Source organism: Protopterus annectens, chromosome 7.part0, assembly GCF_019279795.1.
Source record: "Protopterus annectens isolate FY-2018-M chromosome 7.part0, PAN1.0, whole genome shotgun sequence".
Classification (NCBI taxonomy): domain Eukaryota; kingdom Metazoa; phylum Chordata; order Ceratodontiformes; family Protopteridae; genus Protopterus; species Protopterus annectens.
In genome coordinates, this window is record NC_056739.1 from 325,762,208 (window position 1) to 325,783,506 (window position 21,299).

At 39.9% G+C, this 21,299-nt stretch overlaps 1 protein-coding gene across 3 annotated transcripts in view; it reads right to left on the minus strand.

The window, feature by feature from the left end:
• The window catches only part of ATXN7L2 (ataxin 7 like 2), a 326,007-nt gene that overhangs the window by 156,249 nt on the left and 148,459 nt on the right, over window positions 1-21,299 (minus strand). For all 3 annotated transcript variants that reach the window (XM_044076878.1, XM_044076879.1, XM_044076880.1), the window contains exon 5: window positions 18,668-18,972. In XM_044076878.1, coding sequence (XP_043932813.1) covers window positions 18,668-18,972 — 305 coding nt within the window. The remainder of the gene's footprint in view (window positions 1-18,667; window positions 18,973-21,299) is intronic.

Here is a 21,299-nt window from a genome sequence, read left to right on the forward strand (position 1 = left end):
GTTATTCAAAACAGCACTATAAGGCTGCAACTGCTCTTTAGTTTTTTTAAAAAGTACTAATCAATCACCCATCCACCCAACATGTAAAAGTACTAATCAATCACCCATCCACCCAACATGTAATGTCACTGTGTTTAGTATGACTGTGCCATAATGTGGATATCTGCCTGCAGCCCTTGCATTTAAAGCCTAATGCACACCCGCCAATCTCACCTCATGAAAGAAAGGATAGAGATCTTCCAAGATCACTCCCCCTATCACAAATAGCACTTAAACTCCCGGGGTGCTTGACACATCTACACTGACTGAGGTGCAAATGGGAATTCTCCAACCGTGCCTTTCCACTTACCCTTTTTAACCCACTCTGTTTCAACTAACTAGCATGCCACAGCTCCAACGTGTCACTTGCCACAAGAACTAGGAGGTATTAACCCTCATAGCAGACAAAGTAATCTATGTAAATCAGCTGGTTTTGTATGGTCTACCCTTAAGTCTTCCTGAACTATAATGCCTCCAAGCATAAATAGCGTAGTAGAAAACATATGTCAGCACTTGCTTTTTAGTGCGTGTGTCTGTCTGTCTCTGTATCTGTGGTGGTGTTGCTGGACTGTAGATTCTGCACAAAATGAATTGGTGTCAGAGAGACACAGACACATCCACAACTTTTATGTTCCTAGTGAGCACCTCACTATAAGCAGAGAGCTAACATGACCAGTGTCATGAAAGCTTTTATGACATACCACAGTGCCTGTGCCAAAAGTAGCAGATGCAAATACAGTGACCACACGGTCACTGCAAGAAAGACAAACAACTGCCTTGGTTCTGTGAAGTATCTGTATCACTACTGCACAGTGTAGTAAACATAACTTCAAAGAAAAAAAACAGCAACTTAAAGGAGCAGGTTGTCCATAAAGAATCATAATACTTCAAATCCTCTCCACTGCCCCCCTTATTCATTACTCTTTTCCTTTTTCTGATTAGACCTTAAGCTTTACTCCTTTATCTCTCCTCTCTAACTTACTTCCTTTGCTTTTTTTTCTAATTGTTTTCCGACTATCTTTCTTACTTTGTCTGATCCCACTCCATTCGCCCTACGGGCTCACTCCACTCCCCTACCCTACCCCCAAATCTCACCCACCCCCAGAGCTCCTACACTTATACTTCCCTAACCACCACCACCTCTTTACCTCTCCAATCATACTTTATCCCCTCTCCTCTTTTTTCTTCCAGTACCCATACACCTACTCCTCTACCACATACATAACTTCCTCCTATTCCTCCTCTATACACTTTCTTTTCTATTTCTCTAGTTTCCAATCTATTACCCCCTCATTATGCCTTCTCCTCAAACCTCATCTTACTTAAAACTAATCTTCTTTTTCACACCTTTTCCTCTCCTTCTATTACCCTACCTACTAACCTCTTAGAACATCTTAGCATCAATGTACCACACACCCTCTCTCAACATACTAGCTCTCAACCACAAAACACATTTCAAACTTTCTCAAACATCATTTCCTCCCCCAGCTACCTTCTTGCAAAATTTCACAGAAAGTTCCAATTTTCCTGCTTATATCAGGTAAACAGAAAATCCTTACACATCCTCTCCAAACCCTCGGACCTAATAAAAAGACTTCTTCTATCTCTGCTAGCAGGCGGCATTCATCCCAACCCTGGCCCAAACAAAACAGCTACTATAAACCCATCTCATCCCCTCCCTTATGCCCATATATACCGTCCAAACCCACTAACTCTCTCGCCATTGCTCACCTTAACATCAGCAGCATTAATAACACAAACACCCACCTCCATGCCCTGCTAGACATACACTCTTTCGACATCCTATGCCTATCCGAAACCTGGCTCAAACCTGCAACCCTAGACAGGGAGATTACTCCCCCTGGCTACAACATCCTCAGACTTGACCGTCAAGCCAAAAAAGGTGGTGGGATAGCTATCCTTTAAAAAATGGCTTACAAATTACTGTATTACAATAAAAAACTCTCTCTATAAGTAATGCCGAAATCCTTATCTCCAAACTCCAACTTAATCCACAAATGTCCATCTATATAATCTGCACCTACATTCCCCCTGGAAATAATATCAGTACCCTAGAAGAGATCCTTAGCTGGCTTTCTATTCAATTTCCACAAGAAACCATAGTCCTCAGAAATGTCAATATAGACTGGAAAACCTGCACCTCAGTAGACCCTCCCACAATCTTAAATCTTCACGGTTTTTCTCAAACCATTCAAGCCCCTACCACAAAGCACAGTTTTGTACCTACCATAAATGTAGATGTTCGAGTGCTAATACAGCTGCAGTCATAACAGATGGGTTCTCCTGCCGTCAGGCGGGTCCTCGGGCAGCCAAATTCCAAAGTCTAGGTCTGGCATGGGTTGTCGTCGCTTCTTCCCTGACGTCAGTGCGACAGGGGTATAAAAGAACCAGCCGACGCCATTTTCTTCAGTTTTTCTTGCCCCAGATGTCAGGTGCCCCCAGAAGGAAGGCAATACATAAATTTGTGTAATAAAGCAATGCCATATAATCAAAATACAGTAGTGCAAGCAAATACATCATGAATGAATACCCCAATCTGGTTGCATGAGGATATGCTAGCCAATAGGCCTGTCCCAAGAGGGGAAGGAGGGAGGGAAACCTGGACTGCAGCTGTATTAGCACTCGAACATCTACATTTATGGTACGTACAAAACTGTACTATGTTCATCGTGCATACAGCTGCAGTCATAACAGATGGGTAGAATCCCAAAGCTAAGAAAGGGGTGGTAGGCACTAGGTGGAACTAGGAGGAGCCAAAATGCCCTGCAAGACTGCAGTGGCAAAGCCCGCTCTAGATTTGGAGTATAGTGGAAGGTGGTAGTGCTTGGAGAAGGTATGCACAGAACTCCAAGTGGCTGCTTCTAAAATATCTTTGGTAGGAACTCCTCTGAGAAAGGCTGCAGAGGTAGCCGTGGCCCTTGTGGAGTGAGATCTGATGCCTGTAGGTACAGTTTTGCCATAAAAAGAATAGCAAAGCGTATGCAGTGGGCTATCCATTTTGAGATTGTCTGTTTGGAAATTGGCTTTCCTTGAGCTCCTATAGCATAGGACACAAAGAGCTGTTCTGATTTTCTGAAAGGCTTTGTTCTGTCCAAATAATAACGCAGTTGTCTGTGGATGTCCAAGGATGTAGCAATCTCTCCCCTTTGTTTTGAGGATTAGGATAAAAGGTAGGTAAGTGTATGGCCTGATTCAAAGCTACCCTGGATACCACTTTTGACATAAAGGACGGGTTGGTTCGTAATGAAACTCTGTCCTGATGGAAGATGATAAAAGGCTGCACCGCCACGAGAGCTTGTAGTTCTGAAACTCTACGAGCTGAGGTAATAGCCAGAAGGAAAGCTGTTTTCCAGGAGAAATATTGCAAATCTGATGAGGCAGCTGGCTCAAAAGGAGGCAAGGTCAGTTTTTCCAGAATAAAATTGAGATCCCAAGCAGGTATTGGTCGTTTCCTTGGGGGTTTTAGATTCTTAGCCCCTCTGAGGAACTGTCTTAAGAGGGGGTGAGAGAATAAGGGTGGATCAGTGTTGTATTCTGCAGAAATGGCTGAGGCATGGATTTTGATGGAGGAGAATGAAAGTCCACTGCTTAGCAGCTCAGCTAGATACTGTAATATTTGAGGTAAATTCAGTTTTCCAGGATCCTGGCCCTTTTTCTCATTCCAGACACAAAACCGTTTCCATTTTGCGGAGTAAGCTTTTCTAGTAGATGGCCTTCTGGCCTCCAAAATGACATCCTGCACCTCCTTGGAGAGTAGGGTCTGTTGTGATGCTAAGGAATCTTCCATGCGGCTAGACTGAGTGTTTTTTAGCTGACTGTGAAGAGTTTTGAAGCTGTGCTGAGTCAGGAGAAGAGGCATTAGAGGCAAGGTCCATGGTGGGGAATGCGTCAGGCTCCACAGGAGTGGGTACCAGTGTTGTCTTGGCCAGTCTGGAGCAATGAGAATCATCTTTGGTCTGTCTGCTCTGGTTTTCAATAGAACTTTGGGCAGCAGAGGAAGAGGTGGGAAGGCATAAACTGTCATTGATGTCCAACTGAAAGAGAGAGCGTCCACTCTCCAGGCCTTTGGATGAAAAATTCTTGAGCAGAATTTTGTCAATTGTTGATTTTTGTGGGAGGCAAAGAGATCTATGTCTGGCCTTCCCCATGCTTGGATTATCTCTGTAAAAACTTGAGGATGCAACTTCCATTCGTGTGGATCTGTCATATTTCTGCTTAGGTTGTCTGCCAGCGTGTTTTCCTTGCCTGGCAAGTACTGTGCTTGTAGTTCGATTTGTAAGTCCATGGCCATGTTCCAAAGTGCCATGGCCAGTCTGCATAGGAAGTATGAATGTGTTCCTCCCTGTTTGTTTATGTACCACATTACTGTGATGTTGTCCGTTCTTATCAATAGTTGGCCTGGTTGCAGAATGTCTTTGAAAGCTATAATAGCATTTATTACTGCTAGCATTTCGTTTTGATTGATGTGAAGGTGCTTTTCTTTTTGGGACCATTTCCCCTGAATGCACCGATCTGTCATGTGCGCCCCCCAGGCGTAGTCCGAGGCGTCTGTTGTGATGACTTGATTTGCTTGAGGCTTGCTGAATGGGAGACCTGTGTTTCTTTGGCATGCTTGAGCCCACCACAGAAATTCCTTTTGAAGACATGGAATTAGTGGTATTATTGTTTCCAAACTGTGGCTGTGTTGAGACCATAGGTTTTTCAGGTACCATTGAAGTTTCCTCATATGCAGCTTTGCACATGGGATTAGTAAGATGCAAGATGCCATGAATCCCAGAGCCTGCAGGATTTTCCTTGCAGTCAGCCTGGTGCAATTTGCTAGTGCTCTGAAGTATTGAGTTATTTGCCCCTGCTTCTCTGGCGTGAGGTAGGCCACCTGGGTGTTTGTGTCCAAGTTGGCACCCAGGAAAATTATTTTCCGAGAGGGTATTAGCCTTGATTTCTTTTTGTTGATGGTGTATCCCAGAGAATTCAACAACATTGTTACATAAGCAAGATGTTTCAGAAGAATGTGCTTGCTGTCCGCTTGGATCAGACAGTCATCCAGATAAGGGTATATTTGTACCCCTTGAAGTCTGCAGTAGGCAATTACTGATGCCAGGCATTTCGTGAATACTCTGGGCGCAGTAGATAAGCCAAAGGGCAATGCAGAGAATTGATAATGGGTTGAACCTGCAAGAAATCTGAGGTATCTTCTGCAATTTTGTCTGATTGGGACATGCAGGTATGCCTCCTTGAGGTCTAGTGTTACCAGCCAAGACTCCTTGCCCAGCATGGGAAGAAGCTGCTGTAGAGTGAGCATCTTGAATTTTAGTACGAGTAGGAATGTGTTTAGGATGGATAGGTCCAAAATAGGTCTCCAATCTTTTCCCTTCCTTGATACCAGGAATAGTCAGGAATAAAAACCTTGACCTTGTTCGTGCGTAGGTACCTCTTGAATAGCTTTCATGTCTATGAGATCTGTAATTTGTCTTTGTGCCTCTGCCCTTTGATTGTGTGGCAGGTTTGGCATGCCTCTCATTTTTGGAAGGGTGAGAAAATGAAATCTGTAGCCTCTGTTTATAATGTCCCGGATCCATTTGTCTTTTGTGACAATATGCCAATTTTTTGAAAATAATGCCAGTTATCCGCCTAAGGGTGCTGCCATTTGACTCTTGCTTGGCATGCGAAGGGGAAAGTTATTGGGCTTGCTTTCTGAATGGTTGCGAGTTATCCTCACCACCTCTTTGTGTAGGAGCTTGCCATTGTCTGCCTGTAAACGATCCTTGGGATTGCCCTCTGCCCCTCGGGCGCCTGTATCTACCTCTTTGGGCTCTGTCCGTGGCTGGAAAGGACCAATTTGTGGAAGGCCACTTTCTACTGAAACGTGGGGGTTGTACCTGTAGAAAATCTTTCACAGTTTGCATTGATTTAGCCTTTTCCTCCATTTTTCTTAATACCTCCTCAGCATTAGCACCAAATAATACATCCTTTTGTAGAGGGGCATCTAGTAATTTAGCTTTGACATGATCTGGCAAGGTTTGTTCCTTGAGCCAGGCATGTCTCCGTATGACTGATCCTGTAACAGCAGCTCTACATGAGGCCTCTAGAGCATCAAAACCACATTGCAAGGTATGTTTACCCACTTGTTCTGCACTATGCATCAAATCCTGCAACTCCTTCAAGTCTGGTTGTTCAGGTTGTGACATTTTACTTTTCAATTGTGATAACAAAAACTGTTGGTACTTTAGCATATGGAACTGACAGTTTAATGCCCTCATGGTTTAGCCAAGGTATATACCTTTTTTCCCCACCTTTCTAAGGATCTGGAATCTCTCTTGGAAGGTAATGGATTTTTAGCAGTGGAGGCCTTAATTCCCTTGGGGCCCTGTGAGATGGTTTCTGGGTCAGCAGCATGGCTTTTGTATAGAAATTGGTGTGAGTCAGGAACCCTGTAGTACCTGTCAGGCTTGACTGGGGCTGGAGGTAGAGAATCCGGGTTAAGGCAGGCCTCCGAGTACACATCATCTACTATGTCCAAGACAGGAGGTATAGCCAGAGGCCTGTGCTGAGGTAGCAAGACAAATTCCCTAAGCCTTTTCTTGGAATCTGAATAATCTTGGCCTTCCCAGTGGAAGTGTTCTCTTAAGGTATGCAAAGCTTCCCCAAATGAGTAATCCTCTGGGGAGGGATACAGAGGGAATGAACTCCTCTGCATCAGAGTCTTCAAAAGGGGAGTAAGAATGTTCCTGATCATCAGAGTGCTCTGAAATAATGGAGCCCTGATCAGAGGAGGGGGATTCTTCCTCCACTCTGGGCTTTTGTCCGGGGGGGGGGGTGAGAACCCCTGATACGAGTAATTAAATCCTCAGCCATTTTAAGCATCTGTTTTTTAGGCATGGGGCCTGGAGATGGGCCCTGTGTAGCTTGTCTCTTAGAATGCATGGCTGCTTTAGACCTAGTAAAAGCCTTGATGGAAAAAGAAGAGGAAGGTCTGAAGACACCTTGAGAGCAGGTGGACCCGTCCACATTTTGAGATTCAGCGCCAAGAGTGGCTTCGGTATCTGTAGTCGGGGTGTGGGCCGAGGAGCCGGCGACCTCGGGCACAGCAGACACCGCCAATGAAGTGTCGTCGGTAGTCAGGAGCTGCGTAGGCGCCTCGCTGAGAACCGGACCACATGTAGTTGGCTTTGGCGTGGTGTCGGTAGAGGCCGCGGACCTCGTGTGGCGATCCTTATCTTTGCGCTTTTTAGCCAAAACTGGAGTCGGAGTATCCGACGACATAATATAGTTAAATGTTTTGCCAAAATAATGCTGGGCGAACTCCGCCCGACGCTTAATGGTGCATTTGTTGAATGTGGCACAAAAACGACAGACCGAGACGTCGTGGTCTGGGCCTAAACAAGGAATACAGAGGGAATGGAAATCCTTATGCGGTATTTGCTTCCCACATGAAATACAATTATTAACTTTGTCTGACATCGGTCTGAGGCAAGAAAAGTTTCCCCAACGGGGTACTTAGCTTTCAAGAAGACTTCAGTTGCAAAATTTCGTAATTTCAGGAGCTGGCTGACTGGCACTTGCGAACTGCTTCTGCTTCGGGCACCGCGCGACAAGAAAGACTGAAGAAAATGGCGTTGGCTGGTTCTTTTATACCCCTGTCGCACTGACGTCAGGGAAGAAGCGACGACAACCGACGCCGGACCTAGACTTTGGAATTCGGCCAACCGAGGACCCGCCTGACGGCAGGAGAACCCATCTGTTATGACTGCAGCTGTATGCACGATGAACATCCAGCAAAACTAACAACAAAGAAAGCATATTGGACTGGGTTCTGATAAACAGGCACCACCAAACTGATAACTTAAGTGACCACGCTCTTACACACTTATTCAGACTTAAAACTACCTCCCCTAACCTAACTAAATACAAACTGGTCAGAACTAATAACAATTTTAACCTTGAAAGCTTCCTTACAGAACTGAATGCTTGCAACTGGTCTCCTCTTAAACAACTGCCACTGGATGATGCTGTAGCTTACTTCAACTCTAAGTTCATTTCTATTTTAGACTCTCATGCTCCCTTAAGATCTAACAGGATCAGCTCAAAACATGCCCCTTGGCTTTCAAAAGATACAAGGCATAAAATTATTCTGAAAAATATACTCTGGACCAAATTTTGCAGCACTAAAGATCCCACCCACCAGCGTGAGACAAATAAGAAATGCCACTAAAAAAGCTGTTCTACTAGACAAAAGAAACTACTACTACAATTTACAACAAGCTAACCAACAAAATCCACAAACGTTCTGGGCAGGAATAAATAGTCTCTTAAAGCCTGGCCACTCTGACACCTCATGCCCCAAAGGTACTCCTCAAAACAACCCTAAACTAACTGCTGATACCTTCAATACCTTTTTTTCTTAAACTGCCCAGTCGCTAGCTAATCAACTAGGCCCCAATATCTCCTCTCAGTCCACCTCCTCTAACTCCTCAGTTCCCTCTTTTCTACTGCATCCAGTACCTACATCTCTTATCTGCTCTCTTCTCCAGAAACTAAAAACCTCCTCCCCTTCTGCTGACCATCTACCAGCTCAGTATCTAAAAACTGCAGCCTAACCATTAGCCTATCCCATTTCCATTCTGATTAACAGAACCACTGTCAAAGGCTTCATTCCTTTGATCTGGAAAATTTCACATATCATTCCCCTGCATAAAGGTGGAAACTCAACAATACTCTCTATCTACCCATAGCCCTTCTCTCCCCCCCTAGCTAAAATCATGGAAAAATGTGTCCAAAAACAACTTCTTAAACACCTATTAAGTAACAATCTACTAGCTGACTGTCAACATGGCTTCCAACCTTTCCACAGCACCACTTCAGCCCTCCTTTCCTTCACTGACCACATCAACAACAATCGAAACAATAGTTTATTCACCTCTGATCTCTTTATAGAGCTATCCAAAGCCTTCGATATGGTTAATCACCATATTCTGATAAATATTCTTAAAACTTTCGCACTCGACTCTAGTGCTTTAAAGTGGTTTGAGTCATATCTGCACAACAGACAACAGGCTGTGCTCTGGCAAAATAACTTATCCAACCTCCTTCCTGTTACCCTTGGAGTACCCCAAGGCTCTGTACTTGGCCCCCTTCTGTTTTCTGTTTTTATTAATGATTTTCATACCAGTATTCCCTCTGCAACCTGTATACAATACGCTGATTCTTCTTTGATTGGTCTGCCTGATCCCCCTCTGAACTGCATTCCATCACTCAACAGACTTTCAAAACTTGGTTCCTAAAACATTGCTTAATCTTAAACCCCCCCCCCCCAAAAAAAAAAAATTGTTACTTTTCTCCCCCACCTGTAAATCCTCTCAGCTCAACTTCTCTCTCCTGTCTAATAATGGTACCATCATATCACCTGACCCTTCCACCAGACTCCTCGTAGTTGAGATAGACAACAACCTATGCTTTGACTCTCACATTAACAACACTATAAAATTAGTTAACAGAAAACTAGACTCCCTGTATAGAATTAAACCATTTCTTACACCTATTGCTAAAACTATCATTGCCCATTCACATCTGATCTCTACCCTACTTTATGCCTCCCCCATTTACACTTATCTGTCCAAAACTAATCTCTCCAAACTGGCAGCCACCTACAACAGTATTGCCAGATTTGCTACTAGCTCTACTTTTAGAACTCACCACTGCTTAAACCTAAAGCAATTAGGATGACGTGAGCTTCAAAATCTGATCTTATTTCATCAGCTCTTTTTAGCCCATAAAATCCTCTATAAACCTAACACCACCCCTATTCTCAAGACACTTATTTCACCTTATTGCAACCTCAAAAGCCTACGTTCTTCTAACAAACTTCTTATATCAACTTGTAAATCCAATAACTTGGCAGGCACCTCCTTGTTTTCTAACACAATAGGAAAAGCTTGGAACTCTCTTCCTGATAACCTCACTGCAATCTCCTCTCTTCCCTGCTGTAAATCCCATCTCAAAACTCATCTCAAAACTCACTGGCTTTGCCCCTGTACTAACCCTGACTAGCTTGCCTAATGCCACTAGTATGGTCACTTTCGCCTGCTTACAAATTACTACAAAAACTTACTTTTCTGCTATCTTTTTTAACTTTGAACTCCCTCATCCTGTAATTAATCTCCTGTTGCTTCTGTAATGCATGTCACTGCTAATTTGTGTTACTTCAGTAATATATGTCAGTGCTATTTTATATTTTCTTGCTGAGTGAATTTTTGTAATGTTGCTACTAATATTCATGTATTTTTTCTCTTTGAGCTTTTCTCCGCAGGGCCTCTGCTGAAAATGGACATATATCCAGTTGGACCACCCGGTCAACAAATGTAAAATAAAATAAACAAAGAAGAATATTATGTGGATGCTGACAGCAGGGAAACCTTCATCATGTACCTTAACAGACCACAATTAGAACTAGTCTCTTACTCAGTTTTGTCACAAAGCCACAATAACAGTTAAAACAGGACCTGTTGAAATGAAGCTATTACAACCCGTGAAATGTGTGTGCTCCAACAGCTGAAGCAAAACCTGATAACAGAAGCATTTCACAAAGGGGAACTAAAAACACCATTAAACATACTGCTCCTTTCTCCCTTCAAGGGAGGATTTCAACAGGTTATCCCATCAGCATCAAGTAAAGAACAAATGCATGCTGCACTACAGCATACACACAAAAAAATAAAACAAAGTTGTATACTTAGCGTAATACTAGATATGTAAGAGTGGGTCCATCCCTCAATAACTTGTAAAACCTAAACTGAAAAACCAACAAATGGAAATTCTGTGCTAAAAAGAAAACTCAACTAGAAAAAGCACAACAACTGGAAACATAAAATAAGAACACCTGTAGATTTAACTAAACTGTTTCACCCGAATACCCAAAGGGCTTCTTAAGTGTAAATAAAACCATAAGATTGAGTCTTATAACAATTGTTTCCTCATGTAATATAATCATCTGACTAATGCAACTAATCAAAATATGTCACTCAACTGGACTGATTTAAAAATTTAACTAACAAAACATAAATTTGAACACATCCACAACACACCACATGAAACACATAAAATAAGTTTCATGTAAAACATTATCAGATTTAATTATTTAAATTTCCTACATTTAAGAAAAACATTTAAGGTTAATCGCTGCATTGAAACTCGGAATTGTATCAGCTTACAGTCTTAGCTGCCATAAAGCTTTTTCTGTTCAACTTTTTTATAGTCTCCACCTTTTGCATCTAAATCGACCATTACCAAACCATAAAAGGAGAATTTTTTGTGTTTCGGGAACTTGTCTAGATGTTTATATAGTGCGTTATAATTCTTTGTCTTAATATCCTATAAAGATGTTCTAAATTTTGTTTTTCAATGTTCTGATGGTCATACCTATGTAAAATGCAATTACAAGTGCACAATGCAACATAAAGTAAACTTGTGGATTTACATGTTAGTCTACGTTTCCCATACCAAATTTTATTATTATGGCCAGATAAAATAAAGAATCCGCTATAAATGTAACAACAAACTTTACAAAAGCCACAAGGGACAATACCTGCACTTCTGCTTCTAACTAAACAGGAATCATTGCTATTGTCTGTATATAAACAGTCCCTTAAAGTATTCTTCTTTTTATAAATAAAACTGGGTTGTTCCCCCTCTATCTTAAACTATTCAGAATTTCCCCTCAAAATCTTCCAATTATCTATTAACCCAAAACAACTATGGTACACAGCCAAACCACAACAGGTCACAAAGGATGCAAAAAATGATTAAATATAATCTTAAATTACTGCGATTATATTTAATATTTTTTTTCATCCTTGGTGACCTGTGGCGGTTTTGGCTGTGTATGATTGTTGTTTTGTTCACTTAGATGCACATACCACTTTCCATATTTGGTTAACCGATTACCATTTCCACATTTAATTATAGAACTGGCATCATTAGTCATATCCACTATAATAGGTATATAAGTGAATCTGACATTACCTCCTGAAATCTGCTTAGAGCCAACATATAACAACCCATCTAAAAAAATGGGTGAAAATGTATTGTCTACTTGAGATGACTTCACCTGCTATATCCTACAAAAATTTCTCATTATACCCTCTATCCAAAAACAAATCAATGACTTTCTCAACTCCTTTCAAAAGTAAGTCACCTTCAGTAACTAGTCTCAATGCACTTTTAAATTGTTCAGTAGAAACATTGTTCTTGATAAACTTGGAGTGTGAGCTAGAATATGACAAATAATGGTTCAGAACAGTTTCTTTACGATACAGTTGTCTATGAAACTTACATTTTTCTTCATCCAAAATCAATTTTAATGTCTAAAAAATTCACTTCCCATCCCATTTTTCCTACCAAGAAATGCAAGTTTTATTGATGTTAGCAATAAAGCTCTCACATTATTCTCGGGTACCTCTCCAAATAAAAATAAACCATCAACAAACATCTTACAATAAACAACATATTCAGACCCTGAAATAAAATGGAATATCTGATTTTCTCACTAACCAGTGATGATGAAGGGAAAATAAGGTACCACAGCTGCACACATCGATACTCCTCTAACTTGTTGATAATATTTGCTATTGAACATAAAAAAATTATTAGTAAGAGCTATCTCCATTAACACATATATAGTGTGTTGATCTTACCATTACGCCAGTCAGTATATTTTGCTAAAAATAACCTAAAAAAATCCATATCTTCCCATTATGAATGGATGCATATAAAGATCGTACATCAAATGAAAAAAAATATTTTCTTTTCCCCAAAAATAGATAGAGCCTCAGCGGATTTTAAAAAAATCCCAATAATCTTTCATATACACAGGAAGTTTCTGCACCAATGGATTTAACAACTGATCCAAATAAATGGAAACAGAATCTGTAATAGACCCACTAGCAGATACTATAGGGCAAAAAGGTGGAAAAGAATGACTTTTGTGAATCTTGGGTATTAAGACCAAAATATCTATTTTTGGATGATCAGTGAATAAAGAATTGTCTGTATCTATACTCATAGAATTTTGTTCTAATAAATCCAGCAACTCTAAATTTATGTTTATTTTTTTGTTGTTGTGTCTTTCGGCTTTTCCCGGTTAGGGGTCACCACAGCGGAACTCTGGTCCGCTAATGACTGGCAGTAGATTTGTACGTGCCGAGTTGCCAGCCCTGACGCACAACCTTCAATGAAGGTACGCCCATTTACGCACGTCTCCACACAGAAGACGCTCTAGCTGAGAATCGAACAGGACAACGTCTTACTGTGAGGCGACAACGCTACTGCAGCACCACCACCGCAGTTCAACTCTAAAATATCAGATAATGCAATATTCTAGTACTCACCATTATCGTTCAGTTAAGAGTTCCATGGAATAAACGTAATCATTTGTTTACATAAACAATATTCCCCCACCCTTACCAGCTTTCATGAAATGCATCATTTCCTTTAACGGCTGTAAAGCTTCTTTCTCATCAACCATTAAAATGAAACATTTGAAACTACACCTATTATTTAAACATGAAACAATCTGCACTTCAGCACTGTCTAAAAATGCCTGTAACACTGGAATGATGGGTGGATTAAACACAGACTGTTTAACTAAATCTCTGTCACCAAACCCGACATGCTGCAATAAAATGTTACCATTTAGTTTGTGAACATAAAGTCTCTCCTGCTACAGTGTATTTGCCAAATTAGCTTGTTGTGCTGGAATAAAAATGCTCTTTTTGTAAAACCCTTGGTTTTATTTACTGTGAAGAAATCTTTTGGTTATTAGGACAAAAGCGCTTATTAAAACCTATGGTTCATATTTTATATCTCCAGCTGTTCTTTTTCTAGCTGAACTTTTAGAACCTGTAAGACTAAGGCCACAAACATCAGAACAGTTCAATAATCTGAAGTTTCCCAGGCTGCTACGGAACTGCCCCCCTAACATAATGCACCAAACCTCTCTCTCTCCAGACTTGAGGTTAGCTGCATTTAGGGTGATAAAAGACGAGAGAGAGAGAGAGACACACAAAACCATCAGCCATGGCTGGGGAAAGTTATAGGGATTATTACCAAGGCTGGACCTGCTCTTACAAATTGCGCTTTGTAAGTATGTACATTTTAAAAATGATAAGACTGAGTCGATCCTTGGAAACTTGCAGGACAGAATCTCAAGATCCTCTTAAACAAGCAGATAATGATAGTCCCAAAAGCACTTATGGAACAGGAAATGAGATGCAGCTCAAAATGCTTTGCAAAGGTATTCATGGAAAACCATGAAACTACTGCTGAAATATCATCATGGACTGTATTTCTAAAACAAGACTTACCAAGACAGCTAAAGCTTTACTACAATGAGCATTAGTAAACAGCCGTAATGGCTCATTATACAGAAGAGAACAAAAATTATACACAAATCAGGGAGCCACTTGGCAGGAGCAAATTTGGAACTTTATGGCACATAGATGTGGAGAAGAAAAACAAACAAAGATGGTGCCTTTTATTTAGACTTTCATCTGCTCACATAATATCTCAGCTGTCACTGAACATTCAAAGCAGTTCAGCAAATACCTGTAAGAACAGACCAGTAATAATACAGGAAACCAAATGCACTGATTTAAATCTGACTCAGTTGCAACCTTAGGCATAAAAAGTATTAGTTAGAAAAGAAACTCACTTTTTATGAAACACCAAATAAGGTGGTTGAGCAGAAAGTACAAATAATTTAAAACTCTTCTGGATGAATTAACAGCTACCAAGAAAAAATGTCTTCCAAGTAAGGAAACTTAATTATATTACACTAGTAGGCTCAAAGGGAGCCTGCAGTATTTTTGCCAGAACAAAACACAACTCCTGTGAAGGTACTGGATCTCACAATGGAGGCCCAAATAAAATGTTACTCCTGAGGATGGCTTGGCATAAATTCAACAAAAACCTAAGGGACTGAATTTTGATCTTTGTGAAGGTTAGAAACTGCAGCCAAATGCACTTTAATGGAAGAATAACTTAGACCAGTAAGATATCTGAAGTATATACTAAGGTTGCAGGGTGAAGAGAAGTGAAAAAGGAGTCTAAGTAATTGGAGTCAGTCCACACCACAAATCATGTCCAGTTGTCCAAGTAATTTGTTCCTTATGGTAGGGTTTTGAGAAGAGGAGAGAATACTGACCACTTTTCCAGAAAAGGAAGGATTACTAGCAAGCACGGGTTCCCTATCAAAAGCCTGAAACACTATAAGCCTGAAAATCAAAATCCTGAAACCAAAAGCCTGAAAATTCAAAATCCCGAAAACGCAAAATCCTGAAACTCAAAATCCTGAAAACACAAATAATGCTAATATGTCACTATAAAGACACTAATATCTACCAACTGACCCTAACCCTAAGGTCCGTCACTATCGCACACTCACCTGACCCGCGCCCTAACCCTAACTCACTTAAACCGCCCCTAACCCCAATATTTGTCACTATTGCATACATGCCTAACCTGCGCCCTAACCCTAACTCACTTAAACCGCCCCTGACCCTAACATAAAACCAACCGCACACTTACCTGAACCCAACGCATGACCTAACACCACAGGGCTAACAATAGCAAAGCCACACTGACGTCAGTATGTCCATTTTGTGTTTTCAGGATTTTGGGTTTTCGGGATTTTGAATTTTCAGGATTTTGATTTTCAGGCTTCTGATAGGGAACCATATATATATATATATATATATATATATACATATACATATATATATATATATATATATATATATATATATACATATACATATATATATATATATATATATATATATATATATATACTTGTTTGAATATATATATATATATATATATAGATATAAATACATCACACACACACATATATATTTTTACATGTATATATATATATATATATATATATATATATATATATATATATAGATATATATATATATATATATATATATATATATATATATATATATATATATATATATACACACACACACACATTTTTACATGGATATATATATATATATATATATATATATATATATATATATATAAACAGATAAATATGCACACGCACATATGTATATGTATATATATTATACACAAAAACTAACTGGTGAAACAAGAACAAACCAAAACCCAAAAAAATATATATATTATACACGCACACACACAAACACACACATACAGACATTTGCTGGAAAGCAATAACTACCCTTTTACAAGCAATTTTGAGAAAGAAGCAGACCTCTGCCATCTAGAAGATTGTATGAGCTTTCTTTAGAGTAATGAAGATCTTAAAAGGGAGAGCAGTGTATTGCATTATGAGATAGGGGAGGGGCATTTCACCTGTGACAGCACAGCTCTTCAAGGAGTCCTAATGCCTGCAGCCTTATTCCCACAAGTTACCTTTGAAGGCTTACTCTTATCAAATCAGGATGGTACAGCAGATTATATGGCAGTGTGCAGGCAGCCACATCTTAACATGGCCACAGTCTTTCCACAAATACATCCACCATAATGTAAAATACAGGCACCATTTCCAACATTTGATTATGAGTGGTTGACATGATGAACAGCTGTGACATACAAGCCATAACTGACCAGAGAGCAACAAAATTAAAACTTATGATACAATATACATAAGACTTCCAAACGGGAAAGTTGAATCTGCAGTCATTTGAAACATCCAGTCTGTCCAAAGGCAGCGTGCACAATAGTAAGCTTCTTGAGAAGTTTTACACCTACTCTCCCCTGAAAGAACATCAATGAATGACATTACTGTTTGGTCAGTGAAAGTGTAAACAGCGTATTAGACATGCAATAACAAGAGTAAGTCTTTTTACAGGATAGAACTATAAACATTTCTGAATGTAAACCCCAGGGAGTAACACATGGCTTTACATTGAAGAAAAAAGGTCCCAAATGATGATTTGGACAGCTAAATTAAAAAAAAAAAATCTTAACCCAACTGAATAAATAAAATGTGACAAGTCATTTCAATAACAAACTTTTATCCTTCTCACAATATAAACATGTCTGAAGCATGAAAAAGCTGTGTCCTAGCCAACTTAGCTCTGCAGCTAACACTATGCAAAAACACACCCCATCCCTGTTGTAGCAGAACATGAATGAGCACACAGCATGCAGGAGCTCTCACTTTATTACCTAGCAACATGACCATATCCCAAAATGACAGCACACTTGTTGTTGTGTCTTTCGGCCTTTCCCGGTTAGGGGTCGCCACAGAGGAACTCCGGTCCGCTAATGATTGGCAGTGGATTTTTACATGCTGAGTTGCCGGCCCTGACGCACAACCTTCAACGAAGGTACGCCCATTCACGCATGTCTCCACACAGCAGACGCTCTAGCTGAGAATCGAACAGGACAACGTCTTACCGTGAGGTGACAATGCTACTGCAGCACCACCACCGCAGTTAAAATGACAGCATACTAAGTGTGGAAATAAAAGCACCCACAAGAGGAGACTATGGAGGCCCATTTTTTCATTATAAACTACAACAGGCTTTTTTTTACAGGGAAACACAGATAGCTGTGAATATGCAATGTACAGAGAAGGGTAAAATCTGGGGGAAAAATGATGATTAAGACACAAATATTTCATGCACAGTGTGTGGCAGAACACACAGAATCTTCAGAGTAAGATAAAAATGAAAACTGATCAATGCACTGGGTGTGGTGACTCCAGTACACCTGGCTCACACTATCCCCAAGTTAATGAAACTAAAGTCACACAGGATGAAACCGTTTTCGCTCCATGGACTCACCAATGCAGTGTTTAAATACAGTTTAACCATCAAAGGATGAACTTGTAGAAAAAGGTATGCTCCTGGAGAAGGAAGGGAGTGAAGTCAGAAGGGAGCATAAAACCCAAATCTGAACCCTAAGACTCCCAGCTCATCAGGTAATAACCAACAGAACAAGAAATTAAACACTTAGCTACTACAATTTTTGCTACTACTTAAGTCAGATAATTAGTCCGCCCTAAAAGGAAACTTTTGAGTTAGTCATGTCATATAATAATCAAAAGGATTACAAACCTTATGGGGAGGTGGATATGGATCCCAAATAAAGATGGAACAGTTCACAGGTATTCCCAAACGTAAATGCATGCAATCCTTATAGCACAACAGTATGCTGTAGTTCATGAAACCCAAGAACATGCTACAAAACCAGTATTAATTTCAACATGTGAAGAGTGCTGTGGTCTAATCTACAAATTACTGGCAGTCTTGTCTCATTGTCTTGTGGATAGTACCACCTACCTCAATTTTAAGCTGTGTTCACCTACTTAGCATTCTGAAATCCCCAGCAGTTACACAGTAATTCAACAGCATTCATCCATAACCCCAACAAAACTCCAGGAAAAAAAATAGTTCTCGAAGTTACAGTAAACATAAAAAGAGCTGCTTTCTTTCTCTCTCCCCTTGCACTGTAGATAAAGTCTGACCTTTCTCCTTATCATATGCTCATCTCTCAAACTATACTACACTAACATCTACTGCTTTGTGTTCTATATATTTACCTGTAGACTGTTTCTCTGTTAGCCACTTACTAGAAATCTTCTTGTAAGACTTTGGCCCACTTTTGGCTGCTGTTTGATGTGGTTCTACCGAAGAAGGTACAGCTTCCACCTTTCTGCTAGAAGCATTCGACAGTAGTACTGAAGGTTCGGATGTGGTCTTTGCAGAAGGTGATGGGGTTGGTTTAGCTGCCAGCTTTGTTGGGGTTGATTTGGGATTGTTGGGTTGTGATATGGATGAGACAAGGGGGGCATGTTTAGCGTTTTTTTCTGAAGAGGATCCATCAAGTTTTGAGAGGTTAGGAATCTTCTCCAAGTTCACCACTGGCACAAATAAGCTGAAAGCAGAAAAAAAATGTATTACCAGTTTATGAAACATTCCATTTCACTTCATTACCACATCATCAAACAAAAAACATTTTCAAGCCTGACTTGCAATGCATACAATTCACCAGCACCTGCACATGTTAGGTGCTTTCAAGGATGGAAAATGGTAAACAGAATTATCTTACAAAAGAAGTATAACTGAGTACAACTGTGTGAGGACACTCACCATAACTGTGTATATTTGAACAAGATCACTACTGCAGTAGTATAAATAATGTGCAGAATTTATGTGGAGGGAGACATCTAGTCACCTGTGCTGACCTGTACAGGATTCAGATATCCTTACACAACATATGCCTCTCCTGCATTGTGATGCATCATACACAGGGTAGGAGGCACTCGTGGAGATGGAAAGGATAGGATACTTAGGATATAGTAGCCTCACAAAGAGACATCAGAAGCAAGACAGGTAAAGAAAGAAGGTAGACAGATGAAGGGAGAAAATACTGCAGCAGTAAATCTCAAACATCTATGGGTATGGTGAGAATCCTCAAACAACTACTGTTTTCATCATAAGGATCACTGCTGTAGTAAAGTGTATAATGTCTGGGAAGAGTAACAAAGCATAAAAAGAAATGGTCACAGTGCAAATGCAGTGAAGCAAACAATGTGTTTATTTATATTATTTTGATTTTCTTAACTGGGTTTGTTCAACTTGGTTTAGTCAAACGACCCTTTTTAATGGAGCCCTGGGGAGAAAAGCTCCAACATATTACAAGCACGTTTTAAACACAGCAGTATAAATAAACAGACGTGAAATAATACACACCAACAACTACACATACATTTGTCAATTTAGACTACATGCATACAAAATTAGAGGCAGCTACTACAGTAAAAAGGTACTATGCATTAGTAGAAGTTGAACACTGAAGAGATGTATTAGTGGGTTTGTCAGATAAATAAAAGATCATGGGAGTACTGCTTAGACATTCAAAAAAAGTGAGGTGAGGGAAAAAACAGATGGTGCAGAAAATGTTGATACTGTAGTTAAGAGGTGGGGTGTAAGGTTCAGAGGCAATTATATATATATATATATATATATATATATATATATATATATATATATAAATATATATGGTTATAATAAGATTTATATTAAAACTATAGAGCTGAGGATGAGCTCTCACAAAAAAAAATATATAGTTGGGAGATGCTATTAAAACTATTCAGGCATTAAGTGAAGACTGGTTGTGGAGTACAGGATTCTGAAAGGAGAGAGACAGCAAGCTGAAGAGAACAGTAGTATTCATCCTGGAGATGTACAGAAGCAAATCCATTGGATGACAGGTAAAGTTTTAGCTGTGTGTTAAATATGCTTGCATTCTGAATGATTTCAGTGGAAGCGGGACGTGGTTCCATACTTCAGCTACACTACTTGAATACAGAGTCACCTTAAGTATTGGATTATTTGGTGATTTTTCTCTAGAGAGTAAAATTTTGTTGGGTGAGTAAGCTGTATTAAGTTGTTAAGGGCTGAACAACTTGCTTGCTTATAGGCAAGTCTGTGCATTGTAGTTAGCTGTGAAAGAGCTAGGTGACATGGTAGCTCTAAACAGTTTAATTCTCTGAAGATTAGATGGTTGTGTTTGGTTATAATTTACTGCAAATTTGGCTATTTTATTGCATGGACAGTCATGAGACCTGAAGTTTAGCGAAGACTGGGGCAACACAGAGGAGAGATGGAAGTAAGAAGTCTTCTGGCCATGTCAGTCAAACAGATTAAGACGCTGTATAATCTACCTAGCTTTTGATGCGCTTATTTATTTTTTTAACTGTGTGTGATACGTGGTGGACATAAGCACACATGCACTGAACTGTAGTAACAAAGACTGCCCGACATCCAGAAAGAAAGTCAAGTTTATAATTCCTAGAAAAAAAGTGTGAATGATATCTAGGTAGCTACCTCACAGAAACTTCAAGATGGAACATCCGAGAGACAATGTAGTAGTCACTGCCCTAAATGAATGTGATTTAACCTATTCTTGCAACGTTGTTTTATAATGCTGATCATAGCAGAACAAAATGTAATCCACTAACTACTGAGACATGGTTTATTTGGATGTTTGACATCCCATGCTTACCTGCCAAAAAACAGTCTGTCTGAAAATCCTTAGACATTTGGGATATACTTAAAGAACTATATACATTTATGACATGCAAAAGCTTGCCTCCTTTGTTCTCAGGATTTGGAAAAAAGACGGACATTTGACAGGTCTGACTCAGTACCAATTTCAAGACTATTTTCTGCATAAAGGAGACTAGTCATGAGGGTTAC